We start from the raw sequence: 25,247 nt of genomic DNA on the forward strand, positions 1-25,247 counted from the left end.
ACCAGGTGAGGGGAGTTCCTTACTGAGACGCAGACAACCAGGTGAGGGGAGTTCCTTACTGAGACCTAGACAACCAGGTGAGGGGAGTTCCTTACTGAGACCTTGACAACCAGGTGAGAGGAGTTCCTAACTAATCAATGAAAACCTAGACAACCAGGTGAGAGGAGTTCCTAACTAACCAGTGACCTTAATTCTTCAATCAAGTATAAGGGAGGAGCAAAAACCCCGCAGACACTCGACTCTCTGTGGAATGAGTTTGACACGTGCTCTCCTGAACCAAGATACTCTACTGAACCAAGAAACTCTCCTGAACCTAGTTACTCTCCTGAACCTAGATGCTCTCCTGAACCTAGATGCTCTCCTGAACCTAGATACTCTACTGAATCAAGATGCTTTCCTGAACCGAGATTCTCTCCTGAACCTAGATGCTCTCCTGAACCTAGATGCTCTCCTGAACCTAGATGCTCTCCTGAATCAAGATGCTCTCCTGAATCAAGTTGCTCTACTGAACCAAGATACTCTCCTGAACCAAGATACTCTCCTGAACCTAGATGCTCTACTGAATCAAGATGCTCTCCTGAATCAAGATACTCTACTGAACCAAGAAACTACTGAATCAAGATGTTCTCCTGAATCAAGATACTCTACTGAACCAAGAAACTACTGAATCAAGATATTCTACTGAACCAACAAACTACTGAACCAAGATACTCTCCTGAACCTAGATACTCTACTGAATCAAGATGCTCTCCTGAATCAAGATACTTTACTGAACCTAGAAACTACTGAATCAAGATACTCTACTGAACCAATAAACTACTGAATCAAGATACTCTCCTGAACCAAGAAACTACTGAATCAAGATACTCTCCTGAATCAAGATACTCTCCTGAACCTAGATACTCTACTGAATCAAGATACTCTACTGAACCAAGATACTCTCCTGAACCTAGATACTCTCCTGAACCTAGATACTCTCCTGAACCTATATACTCTACTGAATCAAGATGCTCTCCTGAATCAAGATACTTTACTGAACCTAGAAACTACTGAATCAAGATACTACTGAATCAAGATACTCTCCTGAATCAAGTTGCTCTCCTGAATCAAGTTGCTCTCCTGAATCAAGATACTCTACTGAACCAAGAAACTACTGAACCAAGATACTCTCCTGAACCTAGATACTCTACTGAATCAAGATACTTTACTGAACCAAGAAACTACTGAATCAAGATACACTCCTGAATCAAGATACTCTACTGAATCAAGATACTCTTCTGAATCAAGATACTCTTCTGAATCAAGATACTCTTCTGAATCAAGATACTCTCCTGAATCAAGATACTCTCCTGAATCAAGACACTCTACTGAACCAAGACACTCTACTGAACCAAGAGACTCTACAACAGATTGACAATACTATACCAGATTCCATATACACTGAACCCAATGTACAGTAACTCCACCACCACTACAGCAGTGCTTTCAGAAAGTATCCACTTAAACATGTTAATTAATTTCTACATAAATGAAAAGCTGAAATGTCTTGAGTCAATATGTATTCAAGCCCTTTGTTATGGTAAGGAGCCTAACTATGTTCAGGAGTAAAAATGTGCTTAACAAGTCACATAATAAGTTGCATGGACTCACTCTGTGTGTAACAATAGTGTTTAATTTTTGAATGACGATTTTCATCTCTGTACCCCCACACATACAATTATCTGTAAGGTCCCTCAGTCGAGCAGGGAATTTAAAACACAGATTCAACCACAAAGACCAGGGAGGTTTTCCAATGCCTCACAAAGAAGGGCCCCTATTGGTAGATGGGTAAAAATAAAAGCAGACATTGAATATCCCTTTGAGCACGGTGAAGTAATTAATTATAATTTGATTATACTTTGGATGGTGTATCAATACACCCAGTCACTACAAAGATACAGGCTTCCTCCTTAGTTGCTGGAGAGGAAGGAAACCACTCAGGGATTGCACTGTGATGCCAATGGTGACTTTAAAACAGTTACAGAGTTTAATGGCTGTGATTGGAGAAAACTGAGGATGGATCAACAACATTGTAGTTACTCCACAATACTAACCTAATTGACAGAGTGAAAAGAAGGAAGCCTGTACAGAATAAAAAATATTCCAAAAACATTCATCCTGTTTACAACAAGGCTGTAAATACGGCAAAAAATGTGATAAAGAAATTAACTTTTTGTCCTGAATACAAAGTGTTATGTTTGGGGCAAATCCAATACAACACATCACTGATGAACTCTTTCTATTTCCAAGCATGGCGGTGGCTGCATCAGGTTGTGGGTATGCTTGTCATCAGCAAGGACTAGGGAGTTTTTTAGGATAAAAATAAATGGAATAGAGCTAAGGACAGGAAAAAACCTGGTTCAGTCTGCTTTCCACCAGACACTGGGAGATGAATTCACCTTTCAGCAGGACAGTAACCTAAAACACAAGGCCAAATCTTCACTGCAGTTTTGACTTAAATCATCTTGAAAATATATGTCAAGACTTGAAAATGGCTGTCTAGCAATGATCAACAACCAACAATCCAGGTGTGCAAAGCTCTTAGAGACTTACCCAGAAAGACTCACAGCTCTTAGAGACTGACCCAGAAAGACTCACAGCTGTAATCACTGTCAAAGGTGATCCTAACATGTATTGACTCAGCTGGGTTGAATACGTAAATTAGATACTTCTGTATTTCATTCAAGGGGTATAAAAACACGTTTTCATTTTGTCATTATTAGATGGGTGAGAAAAGAAGGATATTATAATTATATTGAATCCATTTTGAAGTGAGGCTCTAACACAACAAAATGTAGAATAGGTCAAGGGGTTTAAATGCTTTCTGAAGACACTGACTGAACCACGAGACAAAGATACTACACAGAACCCAGATACTCTACTTCAGAACAAAGATACTACACAGAACCCAGATGCTGCACAGAAACCAGATCCCATAGACCACACCTGGACAGGAAGTGAATATCAATGTTTTTTTTTGAGAAGAGTTAGTTTCAGTGTTCCCAACAGACAGAGACCAGACGTTCAAACAAATATCTGAAACACTTTGAGCGTTTGTTTTAGCCTGCCTGAAGTGCCAAATGGGCGGGGTTTAAGGTTTTGGGACTATTCGATTGGTCCATTAATCCAGACAAGCTCAATCAAGCACAGATAAAAATGCTGAATTTATTTCATATAGTAAATCTCTGAAATGATGTTCTTTGAACCCAGGCGTATGACATATCCCTCTGAGTCCCACGTGAGATGTAATGTAGAGCTGGTGTTCCGCGGAACAAATTAAGGTGCTACAATATTGCTCCTTTTGTAGTGTGTGTATAGTGTGCGGTGTTTAGTTGCTGGGCTGAATGGGGTCCACTGGTAGCTGCAGTTGAATAGGGTTCCTCAGGCGTTTCAGATCACTCTCCACCTACACACACACACACACACACACACACACACACACACACACACACACACACACACACAATCACACAATCACACAGACACACACACACACACACACAATCACACAATCACACAGACACACACCATTAGTACTTGGTACAGGGTGAGCTGTAAGAATGTCTGTCCTCACTCTAGCCTGGTAGTGTATCTGTGTCCTCACTATAGCCTGGTAGTGTGTCTGTGTCCTCACTATAGCCTGGTAGTGTGCCTGTCTGTGTCCTCACTATAGCCTGGTAGTGTATCTGTGTCCTCACTATAGCCTGGTAGTGTGTCCTCACTATAGCCTGGTAGTTTGTCCTCACTATAGCCTGGTAGTGTGTCTGTGTCCTCACTATAGCCTGGTAGTTTGTCCTCACTATATCCTGGTAGTGTGTCTGTGTCATCACTATAGCCTGGTAGTGTGTCCTCACTATAGCCTGGTAGTGTGTCCTCACTATAGCCTGGTAGTGTGTCCTCACTATAGCCTGGTAGTGTGTCCTCACTATAGCCTGGTAGTGTATATTTGTCCTCACTATATCCTGGTAGTGTATATTTGTCCTCACTATATCCTGGTAGTGTGTCTGTGTCCTCACTATAGCCTGGTAGTGTATCTGTGTCCTCACTATAGCCTGGCAGTGTGTCCTCACTATAGCCTGGTAGTGTGTCCTCACTATAGCCTGGTAGTGTGTCCTCACTATATCCTGGCAGTGTGTCTGTGTCCTCACTATAGCCTGGTAGTGTGTGCTCACTATAGCCTGGTAGTGTGTCTGTGTCCTCACTATAGCCTGTTAGTGTGTCTGTGTCCTCACTATAGCCTGGTAGTGTATCTGTGTCCTCACTATAGCCTGGTAGTGTGTCTGTGTCCTCACTATAGCCTGGTAGTGTGTCTGTGTGTGTCCTCACTATAGCCTGGTAGTGTGTCTGTGTCCTCACTATAGCCTGGTAGTGTGTCTGTGTCCTCACTATAGCCTGGTAGTGTGTCCTCACTATAGCCTGGTAGTGTGTCCTCACTATAGCCTGGTAGTGTGTCCTCACTATAGCCTGGTAGTGTATCTGTGTCCTCACTAAAGCCTGGTAGTGTGTCTGTGTCCTCACTATAGCCTGGTAGTGTGTCCTCACTATAGCCTGGTAGTGTATCTGTGTCCTCACTATAGCCTGGTAGTGTGTCCTCACTATAGCTTGGTAGTGTGTCCTCACTATTGCCTGGTAGTGTGTCCTCACTATAGCCTGGTAGTGTGTCCTCACTATAGCCTGGTAGTATGTCCTCACTATAGCCTGGTAGTTTGTCCTCACTATAGCCTGGTAGTGTGTCCTCACTATAGCCTGGTAGTTTGTCCTCACCGTAGCCAGTTGGTCTCGTAGTGCGTTGTATCTGTGTGTGTCCTCACTATAGCCTGGTAGTGTGTCCTTACTATAGCCTGGTAGTGTGTCCTCACCGTAGCCAGTTGGTCTCGTAGTGCGTTGTATCTGTGTGTGTCCTCACTATAGCCTGGTAGTGTGTCCTTACTATAGCCTGGTAGTGTGTCCTCACCGTAGCCAGTTGGTCTCGTAGTGCGTTGTATCTGTGTGTGTCCTCACTATAGCCTGGTAGTGTGTCCTCACCGTAGCCAGTTGGTCTCGTAGTGCGTTGTATCTGTGTGTGTCCTCACTATAGCCTGGTAGTGTGTCCTCACTATAGCCTGGTAGTTTGTCCTCACCGTAGCCAGTTGGTCTCGTAGTGCGTTGTATCTGTGTGTGTCCTCACTATAGCCTGGTAGTGTGTCCTCACTATAGCCTGGTAGTGTATCTGTGTCCTCACTATAGCCTGGTAGTGTGTCCTCACCGTAGCCAGTTGGTCTCGTAGTGCGTTGTATCTGTGTGTGTCCTCGCTATAGCCTGGTAGTGTGTCCTCACTATAGCCTGGTAGTTTGTCCTCACTATATCCTGGTAGTTTGTCCTCACTATAGCCTGGTAGTGTGTCCTCACTATAGCCTGGTAGTGTGTCCTCACTATAGCCTGGTAGTGTGTCCTCACTATAGCCTGGTAGTGTGTCCTCACTATAGCCTGGTAGTGTGTCCTCACTATAGCCTGGTAGTGTGTCCTCACTATAGCCTGGTAGTGTGTCCTCACTATAGCCTGGTAGTGTGTCCTCACTATAGCCTGGTAGTTTGTCCTCACTATAGCCTGGTAGTGTGTCCTCACTATAGCCTGGTAGTGTGTCCTCACTATAGCCTGGTAGTGTGTCCTCACTATAGCCTGGTAGTTTGTCCTCACTATAGCCTGGTAGTGTGTCCTCACTATAGCCTGGTAGTGTGTCCTCACTATAGCCTGGTAGTTTGTCCTCACCGTAGCCAGTTGGTCTCGTAGTGCGTTGTATCTGTGTGTGTCAAAGTGTTCCATTGCTGCTCTCTTGTGGAAGAAGTGGAGAAACTGACGGTCCTTAGCATCCGGATAGAGTAACTCCTACACACACACACCGTTAACACACACACACACACCGTTAACACACACACACACACACACCGTTAACACACACACACACCGTTAACACACACACACACCGTTAACACACACACACACCGTTAACACACACACACACCGTTAACACACACACACACCGTTAACACACACACACACCGTTAACACACACACACACACACACACACGCACACCGTTAACACACACACACCGTTAACACACACACACCGTTAACACACACACACACACACACACACGCACACCGTTAACACACACACACACACACACACACCGTTAACACACACACACACACACACACACGTTAACACACACACACCGTTAACACACACACACACACACACACCGTTAAAACACACACACACACACCGTTAACACACACACACACACACACCGTTAAAACACACACACACACACACACCGTTAACACACACACACACACACACCGTTAACACACACCAGAACAAACACATAGGAAAACAGACACGAACACACACTCTTAAGACTCAACTTTTACAAGAGGAGAAGCTTGACACACGCAACAGATCACACTCTGTCTGGTCTGTCTGTCGGTCTCTGCGTCTGTCGGTCTCTGCGTCTGTCTGTCTCTGCGTCTGTCTGTCTCTGCGTCTGTCTGTCTCTGCGTCTGTCGGTCTCTGCGTCTGTCGGTCTCTGCGTCTGTCGGTCTCTGCGTCTGTCGGTCTCTGCGTCTGTCGGTCTCTGCGTCTGTCGGTCTCTGCGTCTGTCGGTCTCTGCGTCTGTCGGTCTCTGCGTCTGTCGGTCTCTGCGTCTGTCGGTCTCTGCGTCTGTCGGTCTCTGCGTCTGTCGGTCTCTGCGTCTGTCGGTCTCTGCGTCTGTCGGTCTCTGCGTCTGTCGGTCTCTGCGTCTGTCGGTCTCTGCGTCTGTCGGTCTCTGCGTCTGTCGGTCTCTGCGTCTGTCGGTCTCTGCGTCTGTCGGTCTCTGCGTCTGTCGGTCTCTGCGTCTGTCGGTCTCTGCGTCTGTCTGTCTCTGCGTCTGTCGGTCTCTGCGTCTGTCGGTCTCTGCGTCTGTCTGTCTCTGCGTCTGTCTGTCTGTCTTGCCTGTTTAGTGAGTATGTAGTAGCCCAGGAAGCCCATGCTGGTAGCGTAGGTGATGAAGTAGGTGACTGGTTCCATCACGTCCCAGGCAAACACAAACCTGGATGGGACGGACGGGACGGCACAGATTAATTTTTGTGTGTGTCTGTAATCCCCGTGTTTGTGTGTGTCTGTAATCCCTGTGTGTGTCTGTAATCCCCGTGTTTGTCTGTAATCCCCGTGTTTGTGTGTGTCTGTAATCCCTGTGTGTGTCTGTAATCCCTGTGTGTGTCTGTAACCCCCGTGTTTGTCTGTAATCCCTGTGTGTGTGTCTGTAATCCCTGTGTGTGTCTGTAATCCCTGTGTTTGTGTCTGTAATCCCCGTGTTTGTGTCTGTAACCCCTGTGTGTGTCTGTAATCCCTGTGTGTGTCTGTAATCCCTGTGTGTGTCTGTAATCCCTGTGTTTGTGTCTGTAATCCCCGTGTTTGTGTCTGTAACCCCTGTGTGTGTCTGTAATCCCTGTGTGTGTCTGTAATCCCTGTGTGTGTCTGTAATCCCTGTGTGTGTCTGTAATCCCTGTGTGTGTCTGTAATCCCTGTGTTTGTGTCTGTAATCCCGTGTTTGTGTCTGTAACCCCTGTGTGTGTCTGTAATCCCTGTGTGTGTCTGTAATCCCCGTGTTTGTCTGTAATCCCCGTGTTTGTCTGTAATCCCCATGTTTGTGTGTGTCTGTAATCCCCCTGTGTGTGTCTGTAATCCCTGTGTGTGTCTGTAATCCCCGTGTTTGTCTGTAATCCCCGTGTTTGTCTGTAATCCCCGTGTTTGTGTGTGTCTGTAATCCCCATGTTTGTGTGTGTCTGTAATCCCCGTGTGTGTCTGTAATCCCAGTGTTTGTGTGTGTCTGTAATCCCTGTGTGTGTCTGTAATCCCCGTGTGTGTCTGTAATCCCAGTGTTTGTGTGTGTCTGTAATCCCTGTGTGTGTCTGTAATCCCCCTGTGTGTGGGTGTGTGTGTGTGTGTGTGTGTGTCTGTAATCCCTGTGTTTGTGTCTCACCAAGTCAGGTATCCCAGAAAGCTTCCCTGTAGAGAGAGAAAGGCAAGCACCGCCCACTCTACACGCATCGACTGAGACTCCGCCCTCCCAGCCACTTGGGCCCGCACCTACACACACACACACACACACACACACACACACACACACACAGAAAGACACACACACACACACACAGAAAGACACACACACACACACACACAGAAATACACACACACACACACAAACACACACACACACACAGAAAGACACACACACACACACACACACACAGAAAGACACACACACACACAGAAAGACACACACACACACAGAAAGACACACACACACACACAGAAAGACACACACACACAGAAAGACACACACACACAGAAAGACACACACACACACACACACACACACACACAGAGAAAGACACACAGAGACATTACCTAACATGTTATTAAGCCCATAGACAACAATGGTGTCTGTTTCTACGTGAGTTTCTATGTCCGTCCGTCTGTCTACAGTACCTCCTCCAGAGGTCCCAGCTCCTGCTTCAGTGTATCCAGTCTGTCTGTCTGTCTGTCTGTCTACAGTACCTCCTCCAGAGGTCCCAGCTCCTGCTTCAGTGTATCCAGTCTGTCTGTCTGTCTACAGTACCTCCTCCAGAGGTCCCAGCTCCTGCTTCAGTGTATCCAGTCTGTCTGTCTGTCTACAGTACCTCCTCCAGAGGTCCCAGCTCCTGCTTCAGTGTATCCAGTCTGTCTGTCTGTCTACAGTACCTCCTCCAGAGGTCCCAGCTCCTGCTTCAGTGTATCCAGTCTGTCTGTCTACAGTACCTCCTCCAGAGGTCCCAGCTCCTGCTTCAGTGTATCCAGTCTGTCTGTCTGTCTACAGTACCTCCTCCAGAGGTCCCAGCTCCTGCTTCAGTGTATCCAGTCTGTCTGTCTGTCTGTCTACAGTACCTCCTCCAGAGGTCCCAGCTCCTGCTTCAGTGTATCCAGTCCGTCTGTCTGTCTACAGTACCTCCTCCAGAGGTCCCAGCTCCTGCTTCAGTGTATCCAGTCTGTCTGTCTGTCTGTCTACAGTACCTCCTCCAGAGGTCCCAGCTCCTGCTTCAGTGTATCCAGTCTGTCTGTCTGTCTACAGTACCTCCTCCAGAGGTCCCAGCTCCTGCTTCAGTGTATCCAGTCTGTCTGTCTGTCTACAGTACCTCCTCCAGAGGTCCCAGCTCCTGCTTCAGTGTATCCAGTCTGTCTGTCTGTCTGTCTACAGTACCTCCTCCAGAGGTCCCAGCTCCTGCTTCAGTGTATCCAGTCTGTCTGTCTGTCTGTCTGTCTGTCTGTCTACAGTACCTCCTCCAGAGGTCCCAGCTCCTGCTTCAGTGTATCCAGTCTGTCTGTCTGTCTACAGTACCTCCTCCAGAGGTCCCAGCTCCTGCTTCAGTGTATCCAGTCTGTCTGTCTGTCTGTCTGTCTACAGTACCTCCTCCAGAGGTCCCAGCTCCTGCTTCAGTGTATCCAGTCTGTTTGTCTGTCTGTCTGTCTACAGTACCTCCTCCAGAGGTCCCAGCTCCTGCTTCAGTGTATCCAGTCTGCGGAGAAGCTGAATCTGTCTCAGTAGCTGGTGTTCTGGCAGGTTGAGAGCTGACTGGAGCATGTGGACTACTGTCTTCATGTCATCTATACTGGTGGAATGTTCTGGAGACTCTGATAGGGGGAGGAGAGAGGAGGAGAGATGAGCAGAGAGAGGAGCGGAAAGGGGAGGAGAGAGGAGGAGAGGGAGGGAGGAGAGAAGAGCAGAGGGAGGGAGAGAGGAGAGAATCAGAGGGAGGAGAGGGGAGCAGAGGGAGGAGCAGAGGGAGGAGAGGAGCAGAGGAGGAGAGAGGAGCATAGGGAGGAGAGGAGCAGAGGGAGGAGAGAGGAGAGAGAAGCAGAGGGAGGAGAGAGGAGGAGAGGGGAGCAGAGGGAGGAGGGGAGCAGAGGGAGGAGAGGAGAGAGGAGCAGAGGGAGGAGAGGAGCAGAGGGAGGGGAGAGAGAAGCAGAGGGAGGAGAGGAGCAGAGGGAGGGGAGAGAGGAGAGAGGAACAGAGGGAGGAGAGTGGAGGAGAGGAGCAGAGAGAGGAGAGAGGAGCAGTGGGAGGGAGGAGAGAGGAGCAGTGGGAGGGAGGAGCAGAGGGAGAGAGGAGAGAGGAGCAGAGGGAGAGAGGAGAGGAGCAGAGGGAGGAGAGAGGAGCAGTGGGAGGGAGGAGCAGAGAGAGGGAGGAGAGAGGAGCAGTGGGAGGGAGGAGCAGAGGAGCAGTTGGAGGGAGGAGCAGTGGGAGGGAGGAGAGAGGAGCAGTGGGAGGGAGGAGAGAGGAGCAGTGGGAGGAGAGAGGAGCAGAGAGAGGGAGGGAGGGAGGAGAGAGGAGCAGTAGGAGGGAGGAGAGAGGAGCAGTGGGGGGGAGGAGAGAGGAGCAGTGGGAGGGAGGAGAGGAGCAGAGGGAGGAGAGAGGAGCAGTGGGAGGGAGGAGAGAGGAGCAGAAAGAAAGGATATAAGGTTCCTGGCCAGTTGGGGAACGTTATTTTTATCAGTGACTTGTTAGGTTCCAGCGCTACTTCCATTAGAAGAGTTCTGTAACTTTCCACAGTAACGTTGTGACCTTTTGAACAGTGTGATGAGCTCCTGCTGTAAGTAACGTTGTTTGAACGTTAATCTTTGAACAGTGTGATGAGCTCCTGCTGTAAGTAACGTTGTTTGAACGTTGGTCTTTGAACAGTGTGATGAGCTCCTGCTGTAAGAAACGTTGTTTGAACGTTGGTCTTTGAACAGTGTGATGAGCTCCTGCTGCACAATTAGGCCTTCAGTCGTCACATCTCTATTTCCTCCAATCACAGGAGACCAAACCGAGTTTCCACCTGATACACAGATCAATACAAAAACACTGAAAGGGTTCACCTAGGGGTCATGATAGGGGCTCGATGAATTATAATAATTGATTATGCTAATGTTGTATTAATAGAAGGGGAGGGGTTATAAGACCCCTCCCTCTTTATATTTATAGGGTCCTACAGATTAACAATATATATATATATATTCATTATAGAGGTTTAGTATTTGTTCTACAGTTGTTTTCTGGTATTTTTGCCTTTTATAAAGATCAGAGAAATTCATGACTGAGACAGAACTCTGAGACAGAACTCTGAGACAGAACTCTGAGACACTGAGACAGAACTCTGAGACAGAACTCTGAGACAGAACTCTGAGACAGAACTCTGAGACAGAACTCTGAGACACTGAGACAGAACTCTGAGACAGAACTCTGAGACAGAACTCTGAGACACTGAGACAGAACTCTGAGACAGAACTCTGAGACAGAACTCTGAGACACTGAGACAGAACTCTGAAACAGAACTCTGAGACAGAACTCTGAGACACTGAGACAGAACTCTGAGACAGAACTCTGAGACAGAACTCTGAGACACTGAGACAGAACTCTGAGACAGAACTCTGAGACAGAACTCTGCAGGGGAGTGTCAGAGATAAGACACGAGTCAGACATTCCACTGTAAATCAACTTGGACATTTACTGCTGAGCTTTTAGACAGCGATATAAACACGAGTTTTAAAGTTGAGTAGGCAGTCTGTCCCTGTTAACCCCAAACTACAGCAGTCTGTCCCAGTTAACTCCAAACTACAGCAGTCTGTCCCTGTTAACCCCAAACTACAGAAGTCTGTCCCTGTTAACTCCAAACTACAGCAGTCTGTCCCTGTTAACTCCAAACTACAGCAGTCTGTCCCTGTTAACCTCTGTCCCTGTTAACCCCAAACTACAGCAGTCTGTCCCTGTTAACTCCAAACTACAGCAGTCTGTCCCTGTTAACCCCAAACTACAGCAGTCTGTCCCTGTTAACTCCAAACTACAGCAGTCTGTCCCTGTTAACTCCAAACTACAGCAGTCTGTCCCTGTTAACCTCTGTCCCTGTTAACCCCAAACTACAGCAGTCTGTCCAAGTTAACTCCAAACTACAGCAGTCTGTCCCTGTTAACCCCAAACTACAGAAGTCTGTCCCTGTTAACTCCAAACTACAGCAGTCTGTCCCTGTTAACTCCAAACTACAGCAGTCTGTCCCTGTTAACCTCTGTCCCTGTTAACCCCAAACTACAGCAGTCTGTCCCTGTTAACTCCAAACTACAGCAGTCTGTCCCTGTTAACTCCAAACTACAGCAGTCTGTCCCTGTTAACCCCAAACTACAGCAGTCTGTCCCTGTAAACCCCAAACTACAGCAGTCTGTCCCTGTTAACTCCAAACTACTGCAGTCTGTCCCTGTTAACTCCAAACTACTGCAGTCTGTCCCTGTTAACTCCAAACTACTGCAGTCTGTCCCTGTTAACTCCAAACTACTGCAGTCTGTCCCTGTTAACTCCAAACTACAGCAGTCTGTCCCTGTTAACTCCAAACTACAGCAGTCTGTCCCTGTTAACTCCAAACTACAGCAGTCTGTCCCTGTTAACCCCAAACTACAGCAGTCTGTCCCAGTTAACTCCAAACTACAGCAGTCTGTCCCTGTTAACCCCAAACTACAGCAGTCTGTCCCAGTTAACCTCTGTCCCTGTTAACCCCAAACTACAGCAGTCTGTCCCAGTTAACCCCAAACTACAGCAGTCTGTCCCTGTTAACTCCAAACTACAGCAGTCTGTCCCTGTTAACCCCAAACTACAGCAGTCTGTCCCTGTTAACCCCAAACTACAGCAGTCTGTCCCTGTTAACTCCAAACTACAGCAGTCTGTCCCTGTTAACTCCAAACTACAGCAGTCTGTCCCTGTTAACCCCAAACTACAGCAGTCTGTCCCAGTTAACCTCTGTCCCTGTTAACCCCAAACTACAGCAGTCTGTCCCAGTTAACCCCAAACTACAGCAGTCTGTCCCTGTTAACTCCAAACTACAGCAGTCTGTCCCTGTTAACCCCAAACTACAGCAGTCTGTCCCTGTTAACCCCAAACTACAGCAGTCTGTCCCTGTTAACTCCAAACTACAGCAGTCTGTCCCTGTTAACTCCAAACTACAGCAGTCTGTCCCTGTTAACTCCAAACTACAGCAGTCTGTCCCTGTTAACCTCTGTCCCTGTTAACCCCAAACTACAGCAGTCTGTCCCTGTAAACCCCAAACTACAGCAGTCTGTCCCTGTTAACCCCAAACTACAGCAGTCTTTCCCTGTTAACTCCAAACTACAGCAGTCTGTCCCTGTTAACTCCAAACTACAGCAGTCTGTCCCTGTTAACCCCAAACTACAGCAGTCTGTCCCTGTTAACCCCAAACTACAGCAGTCTGTCCCTGTTAACTCCAAACTACAGCAGTCTGTCCCTGTAAACCCCAAACTACAGCAGTCTGTCCCTGTTAACCCCAAACTACAGCAGTCTGTCCCTGTTAACTCCAAACTACAGCAGTCTGTCCCTGTTAACCCCAAACTACAGCAGTCTGTCCCTGTTAACCCCAAACTACAGCAGTCTGTCCCTGTTAACTCCAAACTACAGCAGTCTGTCCCTGTTAACTCCAAACTACAGCAGTCTGTCCCTGTAAACCCCAAACTACAGCAGTCTGTCCCTGTTAACCCCAAACTACAGCAGTCTGTCCCTGTTAACTCCAAACTACAGCAGTCTGTCCCTGTTAACTCCAAACTACAGCAGTCTGTCCCTGTAAACCCCAAACTACAGCAGTCTGTCCCTGTTAACTCCAAACTACAGCAGTCTGTCCCTGTTAACTCCAAACTACAGCAGTCTGTCCCTGTTAACCCCAAACTACAGCAGTCTGTCCCTGTTAACCCCAAACTACAGCAGTCTGTCCCTGTTAACCCCAAACTACAGCAGTCTGTCCCTGTTAACCCCAAACTACTGCAGTCTGTCCCTGTTAACTCCAAACTACAGCAGTCTGTCCCTGTTAACTCCAAACTACAGCAGTCTGTCCCTGTTAACTCCAAACTACAGCAGTCTGTCCCTGTTAACCCCAAACTACAGCAGTCTGTCCCTGTTAACCCCAAACTACAGCAGTCTGTCCCTGTTAACCTCTGTCCCTGTTAACTCCAAACTACAGCAGTCTGTCCCTGTTAACCCCAAACTACAGCAGTCTGTCCCTGTTAACTCCAAACTACAGCAGTCTGTCCCTGTAAACCCCAAACTACAGCAGTCTGTCCCAGTTAACTCCAAACTACAGCAGTCTGTCCCTGTTAACCCCAAACTACAGCAGTCTGTCCCTGTAAACCCCAAACTACAGCAGTCTGTCCCTGTTAACTCCAAACTACAGCAGTCTGTCCCTGTTAACTCCAAACTACAGCAGTCTGTCCCTGTTAACCCCAAACTACAGCAGTCTGTCCCTGTTAACTCCAAACTACAGCAGTCTGTCCCTGTTAACTCCAAACTACAGCAGTCTGTCCCTGTAAACCCCAAACTACAGCAGTCTGTCCCTGTTAACCCCAAACTACAGCAGTCTGTCCCTGTTAACTCCAAACTACAGCAGTCTGTCCCTGTTAACCCCAAACTACAGCAGTCTGTCCCTGTTAACCCCAAACTACAGCAGTCTGTCCCTGTTAACTCCAAACTACAGCAGTCTGTCCCTGTTAACTCCAAACTACAGCAGTCTGTCCCTGTAAACCCCAAACTACAGCAGTCTGTCCCTGTTAACCCCAAACTACAGCAGTCTGTCCCTGTTAACTCCAAACTACAGCAGTCTGTCCCTGTTAACTCCAAACTACAGCAGTCTGTCCCTGTAAACCCCAAACTACAGCAGTCTGTCCCTGTTAACTCCAAACTACAGCAGTCTGTCCCTGTTAACTCCAAACTACAGCAGTCTGTCCCTGTTAACCCCAAACTACAGCAGTCTGTCCCTGTTAACCCCAAACTACAGCAGTCTGTCCCTGTTAACCCCAAACTACAGCAGTCTGTCCCTGTTAACTCCAAACTACAGCAGTCTGTCCCTGTTAACCCCAAACTACAGCAGTCTGTCCCTGTTAACTCCAAACTACAGCAGTCTGTCCCTGTTAACTCCAAACTACAGCAGTCTTTCCCTGTTAACCCCAAACTACTGCAGTCTGTCCCTGTTAACTCCAAACTACAGCAGTCTGTCCCTGTTAACTCCAAACTACAGCAGTCTGTCCCTGTTAACTCCAAACTACAGCAGTCTGTCCCTGTTAACCCCAAACTACAGCAGTCTGTCCCTGTTAACCCCAAACTACAGCAGTCTGTCCCTGTTAACCTCTGTCCCTGTTAACTCCAAACTACAGCAGTCTGTCCCTGTTAACCCCAAACTACAGCAGTCTGTCCCTGTTAACTCCAAACTACAGCAGTCTGTCCCTGTAAACCCCAAACTACAGCAGTCTGTCCCAGTTAACTCCAAACTACAGCAGTCTGTCCCTGTTAACTCCAAACTACAGCAGTCTGTCCCTGTAAACCCCAAACTACAGCAGTCTGTCCCTGTTAACTCCAAACTACAGCAGTCTGTCCCTGTTAACTCCAAACTACAGCAGTCTGTCCCTGTTAACCCCAAACTACAGCAGTCTGTCCCTGTTAACTCCAAACTACAGCAGTCTGTCCCTGTTAACTCCAAACTACAGCAGTCTGTCCCTGTTAACTCCAAACTACAGCAGTCTGTCCCTGTTAACCCCAAACTACAGCAGTCTGTCCCTGTAAACCCCAAACTACAGCAGTCTGTCCCTGTTAACTCCAAACTACAGCAGTCTGTCCCTGTAAACCCCAAACTACAGCAGTCTGTCCCTGTTAACTCCAAACTACAGCAGTCTGTCCCTGTTAACCCCAAACTACAGCAGTCTGTCCCTGTTAACTCCAAACTACAGCAGTCTGTCCCTGTTAACCCCAAACTACAGCAGTCTGTCCCTGTTAACCCCAAACTACAGCAGTCTGTTTACCTCTCATGTACATTTGCATCATGTTGATTGGTCAAGAGAGTCCAGAGCAGAAACAGGAAGAGCGCCAACGGCGACGAAACGTAGGAGGGATTTTCATTATTTTATTAAAATTTGTGCTAACAAAGAAAATGTTAATATAACATTGTAAAAGCAGCGACTTGCATATTTTAAAAACAAACTAAACTTAAAGTGTTAAAAACGTCTCTGCTCCCTCTGCTCCCCTCTGTGATCAGTCCGTTAACAACAAAAATAAGTCTGATTACTCTGACACATCACACTCTACCCTGGTCATGGGTTATTACACTGTCACCACACACACACACACACCACACCACACCACACCACACCACACACCACATACACCACACACACACACACCACATACACCACACACACACACACACACACACACACACACACACAGAGTTCGGTACCTCTGCCTGGGGAGTGTATCCTGTAGATGGTGCTGTTGATGAGGATCTGGAAGTCCTGATTGAGAACTGTGTCTATAGAGGTGCTAGAGCAAACCTTCTCTCCATCTAAGGGGAGAGGGGGAGGGGAGGGAGAGGAGGGGAGGGAGGGGAGAGAGAGGAGCAGAAGGAAGATGAGGGGAGGGAGGGGAGAGAGAGGAGGAGGAGGGGAGGGAGAGGAGCAGGAGGAAGAAGAGGAGGAAGATGAGGGGAGGGAGGGGAGGAGGAGGAGAGGAAGATGAGGGGAGAGAGGGGAGGAGTGGAGAGAGAGGAGGAGGAGGGGAGGTAGAGGAGGGGTGGGAGGGGAGAGAGAGGAGGAGGACAAGAGGAAGATGAGGGGAGGGAGGGGAGGAGGGGAGGGAGAGGAGGGGAGGGGGAGGAAAGGAGAGAAGACAAAGGGATGTTGTTACTGTCAGAATAGGTTAGTGGAGATGTTGATATTTTTACACGATGGTTGTGAATCCACAACTTAACAGATCTTGCCTGAGACCTGAAGACTTCTGTTAGTTCCTGGAGCTAATGCCTCGGCTTTAGCTCAGCAGGCTAACGCAGTCTTGAAGCATGCAGGGGTGTGTGTGTTTATGTATGTGTGTTCACCTACCTGTGCTCAGTACAGCTGCGATAGCTACTCCAGGGTCCTCTCTCTGTATGTCTGACAGGAAGTCTGTTACTGTCATCAACATGGGACGCAGACTGAACTGACACAACTCACTGCGGGAGGGCAGGGGGAGAGACAACACTGGTCGTCCATACTTATACTGTACAGATATATCTGGAGAGGAGACGGAGAGAGGAGATGGGGGGGCAGGGGTGGAGAGGGAGGAGACGGAGGAGGAGGAGAGAGAAGAAGGGGGGTGGAGAGAGAGGAGGGGGGGAGGAGAGAGAAGAAGGGGGGAGGAGAGAGAAGAAGGGGGAGGAGAGAGAGGAGACGGAGGGGGAGGAGAGAGAAGAAGGGGGGAGGAGAGAGAGGAGACGGGGGGAGGAGAGAGAGGAGACGGGGGGAGGAGAGAGAGGAGACGGAGGGGGAGGAGAGGGAAGGGGGGTGGAGAGGGAGGAGACGGAGGAGGAGGAGAGAGAGAAGAAGGGGGTGGAGAGAGAGGAGGGGGGAGGAGAGAGAGGAGGGGGGAGGAGAGAGCAGAGGGGGGAGGAGAGAGAGGAGAGTTACAGTTCATATAAGGAAATCAATCGACTGAAATAAATTGATTCGGCCCTAATCTATGGATTTCACAGGACTGGGTTTTCCCTCAATCTACACACAGTACTCCATAACGACAAAGCGGAAAACGGGTTTTTAGACATTTTTGCAAATGTAATTCAAAATTAAAAACATAAGGACATTTACATAAGTATTTACAGACGCTTTGACATTTTAAAAAGAAAAATTAATAATAACTATTTTAGAATAAGGCTGTAACGTAACAACGTGTGGAAAGAGCCAACGCGTCGGAATACTTTCAAATGCGCTATATATATATATATATATATAAAACATTCTATTGGTTGCAAGAATTTTGTAATATTTAAATTGAACAATTCTAATTTTGGAATCCGGCGTCATTTTGGGTATCAGTTCGTTAACTGATAATGGGTTAATCGAAAATCTCTTCCCAACTATTTTGCAAATATTATGCACAAAAATGTCAATTTTTGGATCCTTTTTTTATTCATCACAATTTTCTTTAACCAATTGGATCTGTTCCTTACTTCTCCCCCGTTCACCTTGCCCCCCCCCTCCATTCACCTTGCCCCCCCCTCCATTCACCTTGCCCCCCCCCCTCCATTCACCTTGCCCCCCCCCCTCCATTCACCTTGCCCCCCCCCTCCATTCACCTTGCCCCCCCCCCCCTCCGTTCACCTTGCCCCCCCCCTCCGTTCACCTTGCCCCCCCCCCTCCGTTCACCTTGCCCCCCCCCCTCCGTTCACCTTGCCCCCCCCCTCCGTTCACCTTGCCCCCCCCCCCCTCCATTCACCTTGCCCCCCCCCCTCCGTTCACCTTGCACCCCCCTCTGATATCCTCCTCTCCCTGGGAGGACAGTTCTTCAGGTCTGATATCCTTCTCTCCCTGGGAGGACTGTTCTTCAGGTCTGATATCCTCCTCTCCCTGGGAGGACTGTTCTTCAGGTCTGATATCCTCCTCTCCCTGGGAGGACTGTTCTTCAGGTCTGATATCCTTCTCTCCCTGGGAGGACTGTTCTTCAGGTCTGATATCCTCCTCTCCCTGGGAGGACTGTTCTTCAGGTCTGATATCCTTCTCTCCCTGGGAGAACAGTTCTTCAGGTCTGATATCCTCCTCTCCCTGGGAGGACTGTTCTTTAGGTCTGATATCCTCCTCTCCCTGGGAGGACTGTTCTTCAGGTCTGATATCCTCCTCTCCCTGGGAGGACTGTTCTTCAGGTCTGATATCCTCCTCTCCCTGGGAGGACTGTTCTTCAGGTCTGATATCCTCCTCTCCCTGGGAGGACTGTTCTTCAGGTCTGATATCCTCCTCTCCACTGTCCTCTCCAGTACTCCCACCTTGGTAGAAATACCACTGTCCTCTCCAGTACTCCCACCTTGGTAACAACACCACTGTCCTCTCCAGTACTCCCACCTTGGTAGAAACACCACTGTCCTCTCCAGTACTCCCACCTTGGTAACAACACCACTGTCCTCTCCAGTACTCCCACCTTGGTAACAACACCACTGTCCTCTCCAGTACTCCCACCTTTATCTTTGGTAGCAACACAGTTCCAGACAGGGCAGGTTGCAGGTCAGATTTAAACAGCAGGAATGTAGACAGCCGCAAACCCGGGACAATCCGGACAAGCTTTTGAGATTGGAGACAAAAACCCAAATGTCGTTGGCGACTCGGGGCGCCCGGCCCTTTTATTGTGAGCGGGTCAGAGACGCAATAGGAGCGCTACCGATCCCGTCTTCGAGCAGTCCTGGATGTCCCGATGTTTTCTACAAAATTGGCAATGTGCTTGTAGTGTGATCAAATCAAATCTTATGCCAAGACAAGTTCTGAGATCGGTGATCAGCCAATGAGAGCTGGTCAGGGAAGAAGCCAGTGAGATGAGGATGATGACCTATGTTGAGCATTACCCAGAAGTCCCCTGGAGCAGGAGTGATGACTGCCTTTAGCCAAAAGCTAAAGTGTCAAATTCGTTACAGCTCTGAAGTTCACAAAGTTATTCAACAAAACGTTGGACTGGAAATGTCAACTCTGTATGTCGAGAACGTCTGACTTTTGAACTTTTATGGAGGTTGGGTTGAGCCACAACTCGTTTATCGCCACGCTAACAAATCTAATCATCACATCATCGTTTTTTTTGTGAGACAGCGTGGCGGCATGGAGAATCCTCACGACCAAAGTGAAGAATCTTCTACTGTGTGACAACCCCATCCAGATTGTTTAGTGTCGCGCACGTTGGCAACACTAAAAACTACAGGAAAGACAGTCATCTAATGTGAGAGGCTCCGCGATGGATTTCAAAAAGTCGTGTAGATCCAAATGAAACAGGTAGGCAAGTAACAAAACAATTTCAGAGACTTTTAAAACAGTGTGTTACCTGTGTTACCTGTGGCAGGTGGTAGGGTGCTGTAGTAGTGAACTGGTCTTGGTGCCCCATATCTACACCACTGTCTGGACTGGAGGAGAGAGAGAGAGAAACATTTACCAACCTGTCACTAGGATACCAACACACTGCCAACCTGTCACTAGGATACCAACACACTGCCAACCTGTCACTAGGATACCAACATACTGCCAACCTGTCACTAGGATACCAACACACTGCCAACCTGTCACTAGGATACCAACACACTGCCAACCTGTCACTAGGATACCAACACACTGCCAACCTGTCACTAGGATACCAACATACAGCCAACCTGTCACTAGGATACCAACACACTGCCAACCTGTCACTAGGATACCAACACACTGCCAACCTGTCACTAGGATACCAACACACTGCCAACCTGTCACTAGGATACCAACACACTGCCAACCTGTCACTAGGATACCAACACACTGCCAACCTGTCACTAGGATACCAACATACAGCCAACCTGTCACTAGGATACCAACACACTGCCAACCTGTCACTAGGATACCAACACACTCTCTCACTAGGATACCAACACACTGCCAACCTGTCACTAGGATACCAACACACTGCCAACCTGTCACTAGGATACCAACACACTCTCTCACTAGGATACCAACACACTGCCAACCTGTCACTAGGGTACCAATACACTTTCTCACTAGGATACCAACACCCAGCCAACCTGTCACTAGGATACCAACACCCAGCCAACCTGTCACTAGGATACCAACACACAGCCAACCTGTCACTAGGATACCAACACACTGACAACCTGTCACTAGGATACCAACACCCAGCCAACCTGTCACTAGGATACCAACACACAGCCAACCTGTCACTAGGTTACCAACACACTGCCAACCTGTCACTAGGATACCAACACACTGCCGCCCTGTCACTAGGATACCAACATACTGCCAACCTGTCACTAGGATACCAACACACTGTTCAGCCAGCACAGCTAGGGAAGGAGAGAGAGAGAGAAAGAGAGAGAGAGACAGAGAGAGAGAGAGTTGGAGTTTTTGTTCTCTTGCCCCAATTATTATGGTTGTGATTGCAGTCAGCAGAGCTGGCTGAAAGCCTGAAGATAATAGCCAACTATGAGTGAGATAAAGGCAGGGAGAAAGAGACATAGATAACATAGATTGTCTCCTTATGTTACATCCAACACACACAAACAGAGACAGACAGACAGACAGAGAGTGAGACACAAAGAGAGAGACACAGAGAGAGACACAGAGCGACAGAGACAGAGAGACAGAGAGAGAGACAGAGAGAGAGACAGAGAGAGAGACACAGAGAGAGACAGAGAGAGACAGACACAGAGAGAGACAGACACAGAGAGAGACAGACACAGAGAGAGACAGACACAGAGAGAGAGAGACAGACACAGAGAGAGAGAGAGAGACAGAGAGCAAGAGATTTGATCCAACTCGAGACACACATAGATACAATCTGTAGCCCTCAGCAGCATTCTCCTCCCTCCTTCCCTCCCTCTCTCTCTCCTTCCCTCCCTCTCTCCTTCCCTCCCTGACACTCTCCATCACTCCCTCCTTCCCATTTTGGTAACTAATATTAACAGAACATACAAGTCAAGGATGGAATGACCTGTCTCCTTACTGCTCTGTGACCTGTCTCCTTACTGAGCGCTGTGACCTGTCTCCTTACTGCTCTGTGACCTGTCTCCTTACTGCTCTGTGACCTGTCTCCTTACTGCTCTGTGACCTGTCTCCTTACTGCTCTGTGACCTGTCTCCTTACTGCTCTGTGACCTGTCTCCTTACTGCGCTGTGACCTGTCTCCTTACTGCGCTGTGACCTGTCTTACATACAACATGAGAGAAATAAACAATAGTTTAGTGGTTAAAATGTTGTGAAATGGTATACTATTGAAGTCATTATGAAATGGTATACTGTATTGAAGTCATTATGAAATAATTTCCTCCACCGATATGGTCGGATTTTGCCTTGGCTTTTTTAAATATATTTGTTAATTTAACGAGGCAAGCCAGTTAAGAACAAATTCTTATTTGCAATGACGGCCTACCCCGGCCAAACCCTAACCTGGATGACGCTGGGCCAATTGTGCAGCCGCCCTATGGGTCTGCCGATCACGACCGGTTGTGTCACAGCCCGGGATTGAACCAGGGTCTGTAGTGACGCCACTAGCACTGAGATGCAGTGCCTTTACACCCCTGCGCCACTCGGGGGCCCTTTATGCTACTTTATAGTGAAACGTTCAGGTTTTAAACATTATTAAGTAGCTGTATGTTTTCACACTGCCTCCAGGCCATTGCAAAGTGGTGGGTGGCACACAGAGGAAGCCTGGGAAGCACACAGAGGAAGTCTGGGAAGCTTCAACTACCAGTTGAGAAATAAAAATAGTAGCTATTTTTAAAATAGTTTTTTAACACGATTGTGTTTACAACTTGCGTAATGATTGGGTTTATAAAAGCGCTGTTTGACAGGATGTTCCTCTCCAAGGCTCCGTGTCTGTATACTGTTTGATACATAAGGAATACGTGCCAATTTAATTCCACTAAATTATGCAGATTTACCCAGAGAACGACAAGCACGGCCGGTCAAATGTATTTCCGGCAAAACAAAAGCACGAGTTCACAATGGAATAAACATTTTCTCCTGGAGAATTGACACTGCTTTTCAATGTTTTTAATGGCCAAAAAGCCTGCTATTACCGGCTAACCGCAACCCTGCCCTAACTTTCTGTGTCCTGGCCTTGTTTATGGGTGTCGCCACTATCAGCTTCCTGAAAGCAGTAAAAATATATCATGTTTCCTCTTGAGCTGAAGCTGATTATTTTCGTGCCAGTTTTGACTCCATTTTGTCAGTGATTTTCCAAGACTTCTCCACTTCCATACAAATGATTCACCACCGTCCTACACACCCACGCTTCGCCGTGCACACTTGACGCGCGCGTTCTCATCAATAAGCGAGAGAAGGGAGTGTCTGACCTTCTGAGACAATGGAAACACATGTTAAAACAGGTTTTTATCCCCATGCTCTAGTTCTCTTTGTTCAGGGCTGACTCTGTGTATACGGTATGGGGCTAACATTTAATTCGAGCTGATTCTCCAAAAAGACTGCGGAAATGGGGAGTGGAGAAAGAGAGAGTTTTGGTTATGAATACTAAGGCTACTGTATAACAGTAACATATACAAAGTGCATAATTCCGTATTTATGTATAACATGCAAGATATAAACCTATTGATAAGAACTCACCAAGTAGGGAACTTGAATCGCGCTGGAACTTTTTCCAGAGGCAGAGGAGAGCGAGCAGCGGAGAACTCCGTAGTGAAGTTTGGCAACTCTACCGAACCAAATCATGGTCAAAAACACGATTTAAAAAAAAAAAACGAGACAAAGTATAAACGAACGAACGCGATTAAACCGAACCGGTTATGTTTATACGGAACTTTAAAAATAAAAAAACTTCCATCGCTATGGAATACACTGAAGGGCGCACCTCTCCCTCCCGTGTCAAATCAGATCTTCTCATTGGTGGAATGTTTACTGTAGAACGTGACGTTGGATAAGGTCTGAAGTTAATCAATAAATCAGAAAGTAGATAATGATTTTGCGCTTCCAAATATGGGAGGTGGGTTATATAGATTTCCAAACTAGATAATGCTGTTTTTTGTCGTATGCAATGTGTATGGTTACAATTTTCACACCTCAAACACGATTTTCTTTTCAGATCTTGCTGATAAACTTACTGAGCTGCAACACAAGTATACAAAATGCATGGCTTATATTAGCTGGAAACTTTAATGAAATACCTGAAAACTCTTTCAACAATTTTTTTTTAAAAATAGCGCCGAGATTTCAGAAAAGTGACATCCCTATATTTTGCTTTGAAGTGACATTGATTGATACATTGCGTTTCTTTAATACAAACTGACAGTGATCGATACATGGCGTTTCTTTAATTCAAGCTGACAGTGATCGATACATGGCGTTTCTTTAATTCAAGCTGACAGTGATCGATACATGGCGTTTCTTTAATACAAACTGACAGTGATCGATACATGGCGTTTCTTTAATTCAAGCTGACAGTGATCGATACATGGCGTTTCTTTAATACAAACTGACAGTGATCGATACATGGCGTTTCTTTAATTCAAACTGACAGTGATCGATACATGGCGTTTCTTTAATTCAAACTGACAGTGATCGATACATGGCGTTTCTTTAATTCAAGCTGACAGTGATTGATACATGGCGTTTCTTTAATTCAAACTGACAGTGATCGATACATGGCGTTTCTTTAATTCAAGCTGACAGTGATCGATACATGGCGTTTCTTTAATTCAAACTGACAGTGATCGATACATGGCGTTTCTTTAATACAAACTGACAGTGATCGATACATGGCGTTTCTTTCATTCAAGCTGACAGTGATCGATACATGGCGTTTCTTTCATTCAAGCTGACAGTGATCGATACATGGCGTTTCTTTAATTCAAGCTGACAGTGATCGATACATGGCGTTTCTTTAATTCAAACTGACAGTGATCGATACATGGCGTTTCTTTAATTCAAGCTGACAGTGATCGATACATGGCGTTTCTTTAATTCAAACTGACAGTGATCGATACATGGCGTTTCTTTAATTCAAACTGACAGTGACCGATACATGGCGTTTCTTTAATTCAAACTGACAGTGATCGATACATGGCGTTTCTTTAATTCAAACTGACAGTGATCGATACATGGCGTTTCTTTAATTCAAGCTGACAGTGATCGATACATGGCGTTTCTTTAATACAAACTGACAGTGACCGATACATGGCGTTTCTTTAATACAAACTGACAGTGATCGATACATGGCGTTTCTTTAATTCAAGCTGACAGTGATCGATACATGGCGTTTCTTTAATTCAAACTGACAGTGACCGATACATGGCGTTGCGAGGATACTGGAAACGTAATAATTAAATCCCAAATGATCCCGTCTGAGAGCATCAAGAACTTAAATGAGGGACTGGTTTCATTCCAATAGTATAGAACCAACGCATGGGAGTAACTGAGAATGATTTAAATTCAATGTGAGATCTCGCCTTTAAAACGGAGTAAGGAACTAAATAAACGAAATTGTTTGGAGAAAAAAAAAGAGTTTATGAATAAATTTATTTTTTTTGGGGGGGGGGAAATTACACTTACCCTTTCAGCAGAAAAATAAACAATTAATCCATCAGGAACAGAACTAGATCAAACTGGTTTAGCTAATGGGTGCCTTTAATAG

General features: G+C 47.0%; 1 protein-coding gene across 2 annotated transcripts; it reads right to left on the reverse strand.

Moving 5' to 3' along the window:
* Nucleotides 1-1,652: 1,652 nt before the first annotated feature.
* On the reverse strand, nucleotides 1,653-23,660 carry LOC149980685 (calcium uniporter regulatory subunit MCUb, mitochondrial-like). Of its 2 annotated transcripts, none has more exons than XM_090183229.1 (9): nucleotides 23,225-23,660; nucleotides 19,954-20,023; nucleotides 16,995-17,165; nucleotides 16,358-16,462; nucleotides 9,580-9,734; nucleotides 8,047-8,153; nucleotides 7,017-7,113; nucleotides 5,788-5,904; nucleotides 1,653-3,445 (listed from the first exon to the last, which is right to left on the reverse strand). In XM_090183229.1, exons 1-9 carry the CDS (start codon nucleotides 23,327-23,329, stop codon nucleotides 3,368-3,370), a joined length of 1,005 nt encoding a protein of 334 aa, XP_090039355.1. In that variant the 5' UTR covers nucleotides 23,330-23,660; the 3' UTR covers nucleotides 1,653-3,367. The 2 variants fall into 2 exon arrangements, with proteins under 2 accessions (XP_090039355.1, XP_090039354.1); XM_090183228.1 differs by having other exon boundaries at nucleotides 19,945-20,023; nucleotides 23,225-23,521.
* Between the last annotated feature and the right edge of the window lie 1,587 nt (nucleotides 23,661-25,247).

This window comes from Oncorhynchus mykiss, chromosome 9, assembly GCF_057628025.1.
Source record: "Oncorhynchus mykiss isolate SJ-2025 chromosome 9, ASM5762802v1, whole genome shotgun sequence".
Lineage (NCBI taxonomy): Eukaryota > Metazoa > Chordata > Actinopteri > Salmoniformes > Salmonidae > Oncorhynchus > Oncorhynchus mykiss.

Excerpts from the sequence above, each read along its gene's own strand:
- LOC149980685 (XM_090183228.1), bottom strand. The coding sequence starts at position 23,329 with ATGATTTGGTTCGGTAGAGTTGCCAAACTTCACTACGGAGTTCTCCGC. Across the intron at positions 17,166-19,944 it reads ACCTGCCACAGGTAACACAG|ATATATCTGTACAGTATAAG; the intron begins GTAACACACTGT and ends TCTCCTCTCCAG. Across the intron at positions 5,905-7,016 it reads ACTACATACTCACTAAACAG|GAGTTACTCTATCCGGATGC; the intron begins GCAAGACAGACA and ends GTGTGTGTGTAG.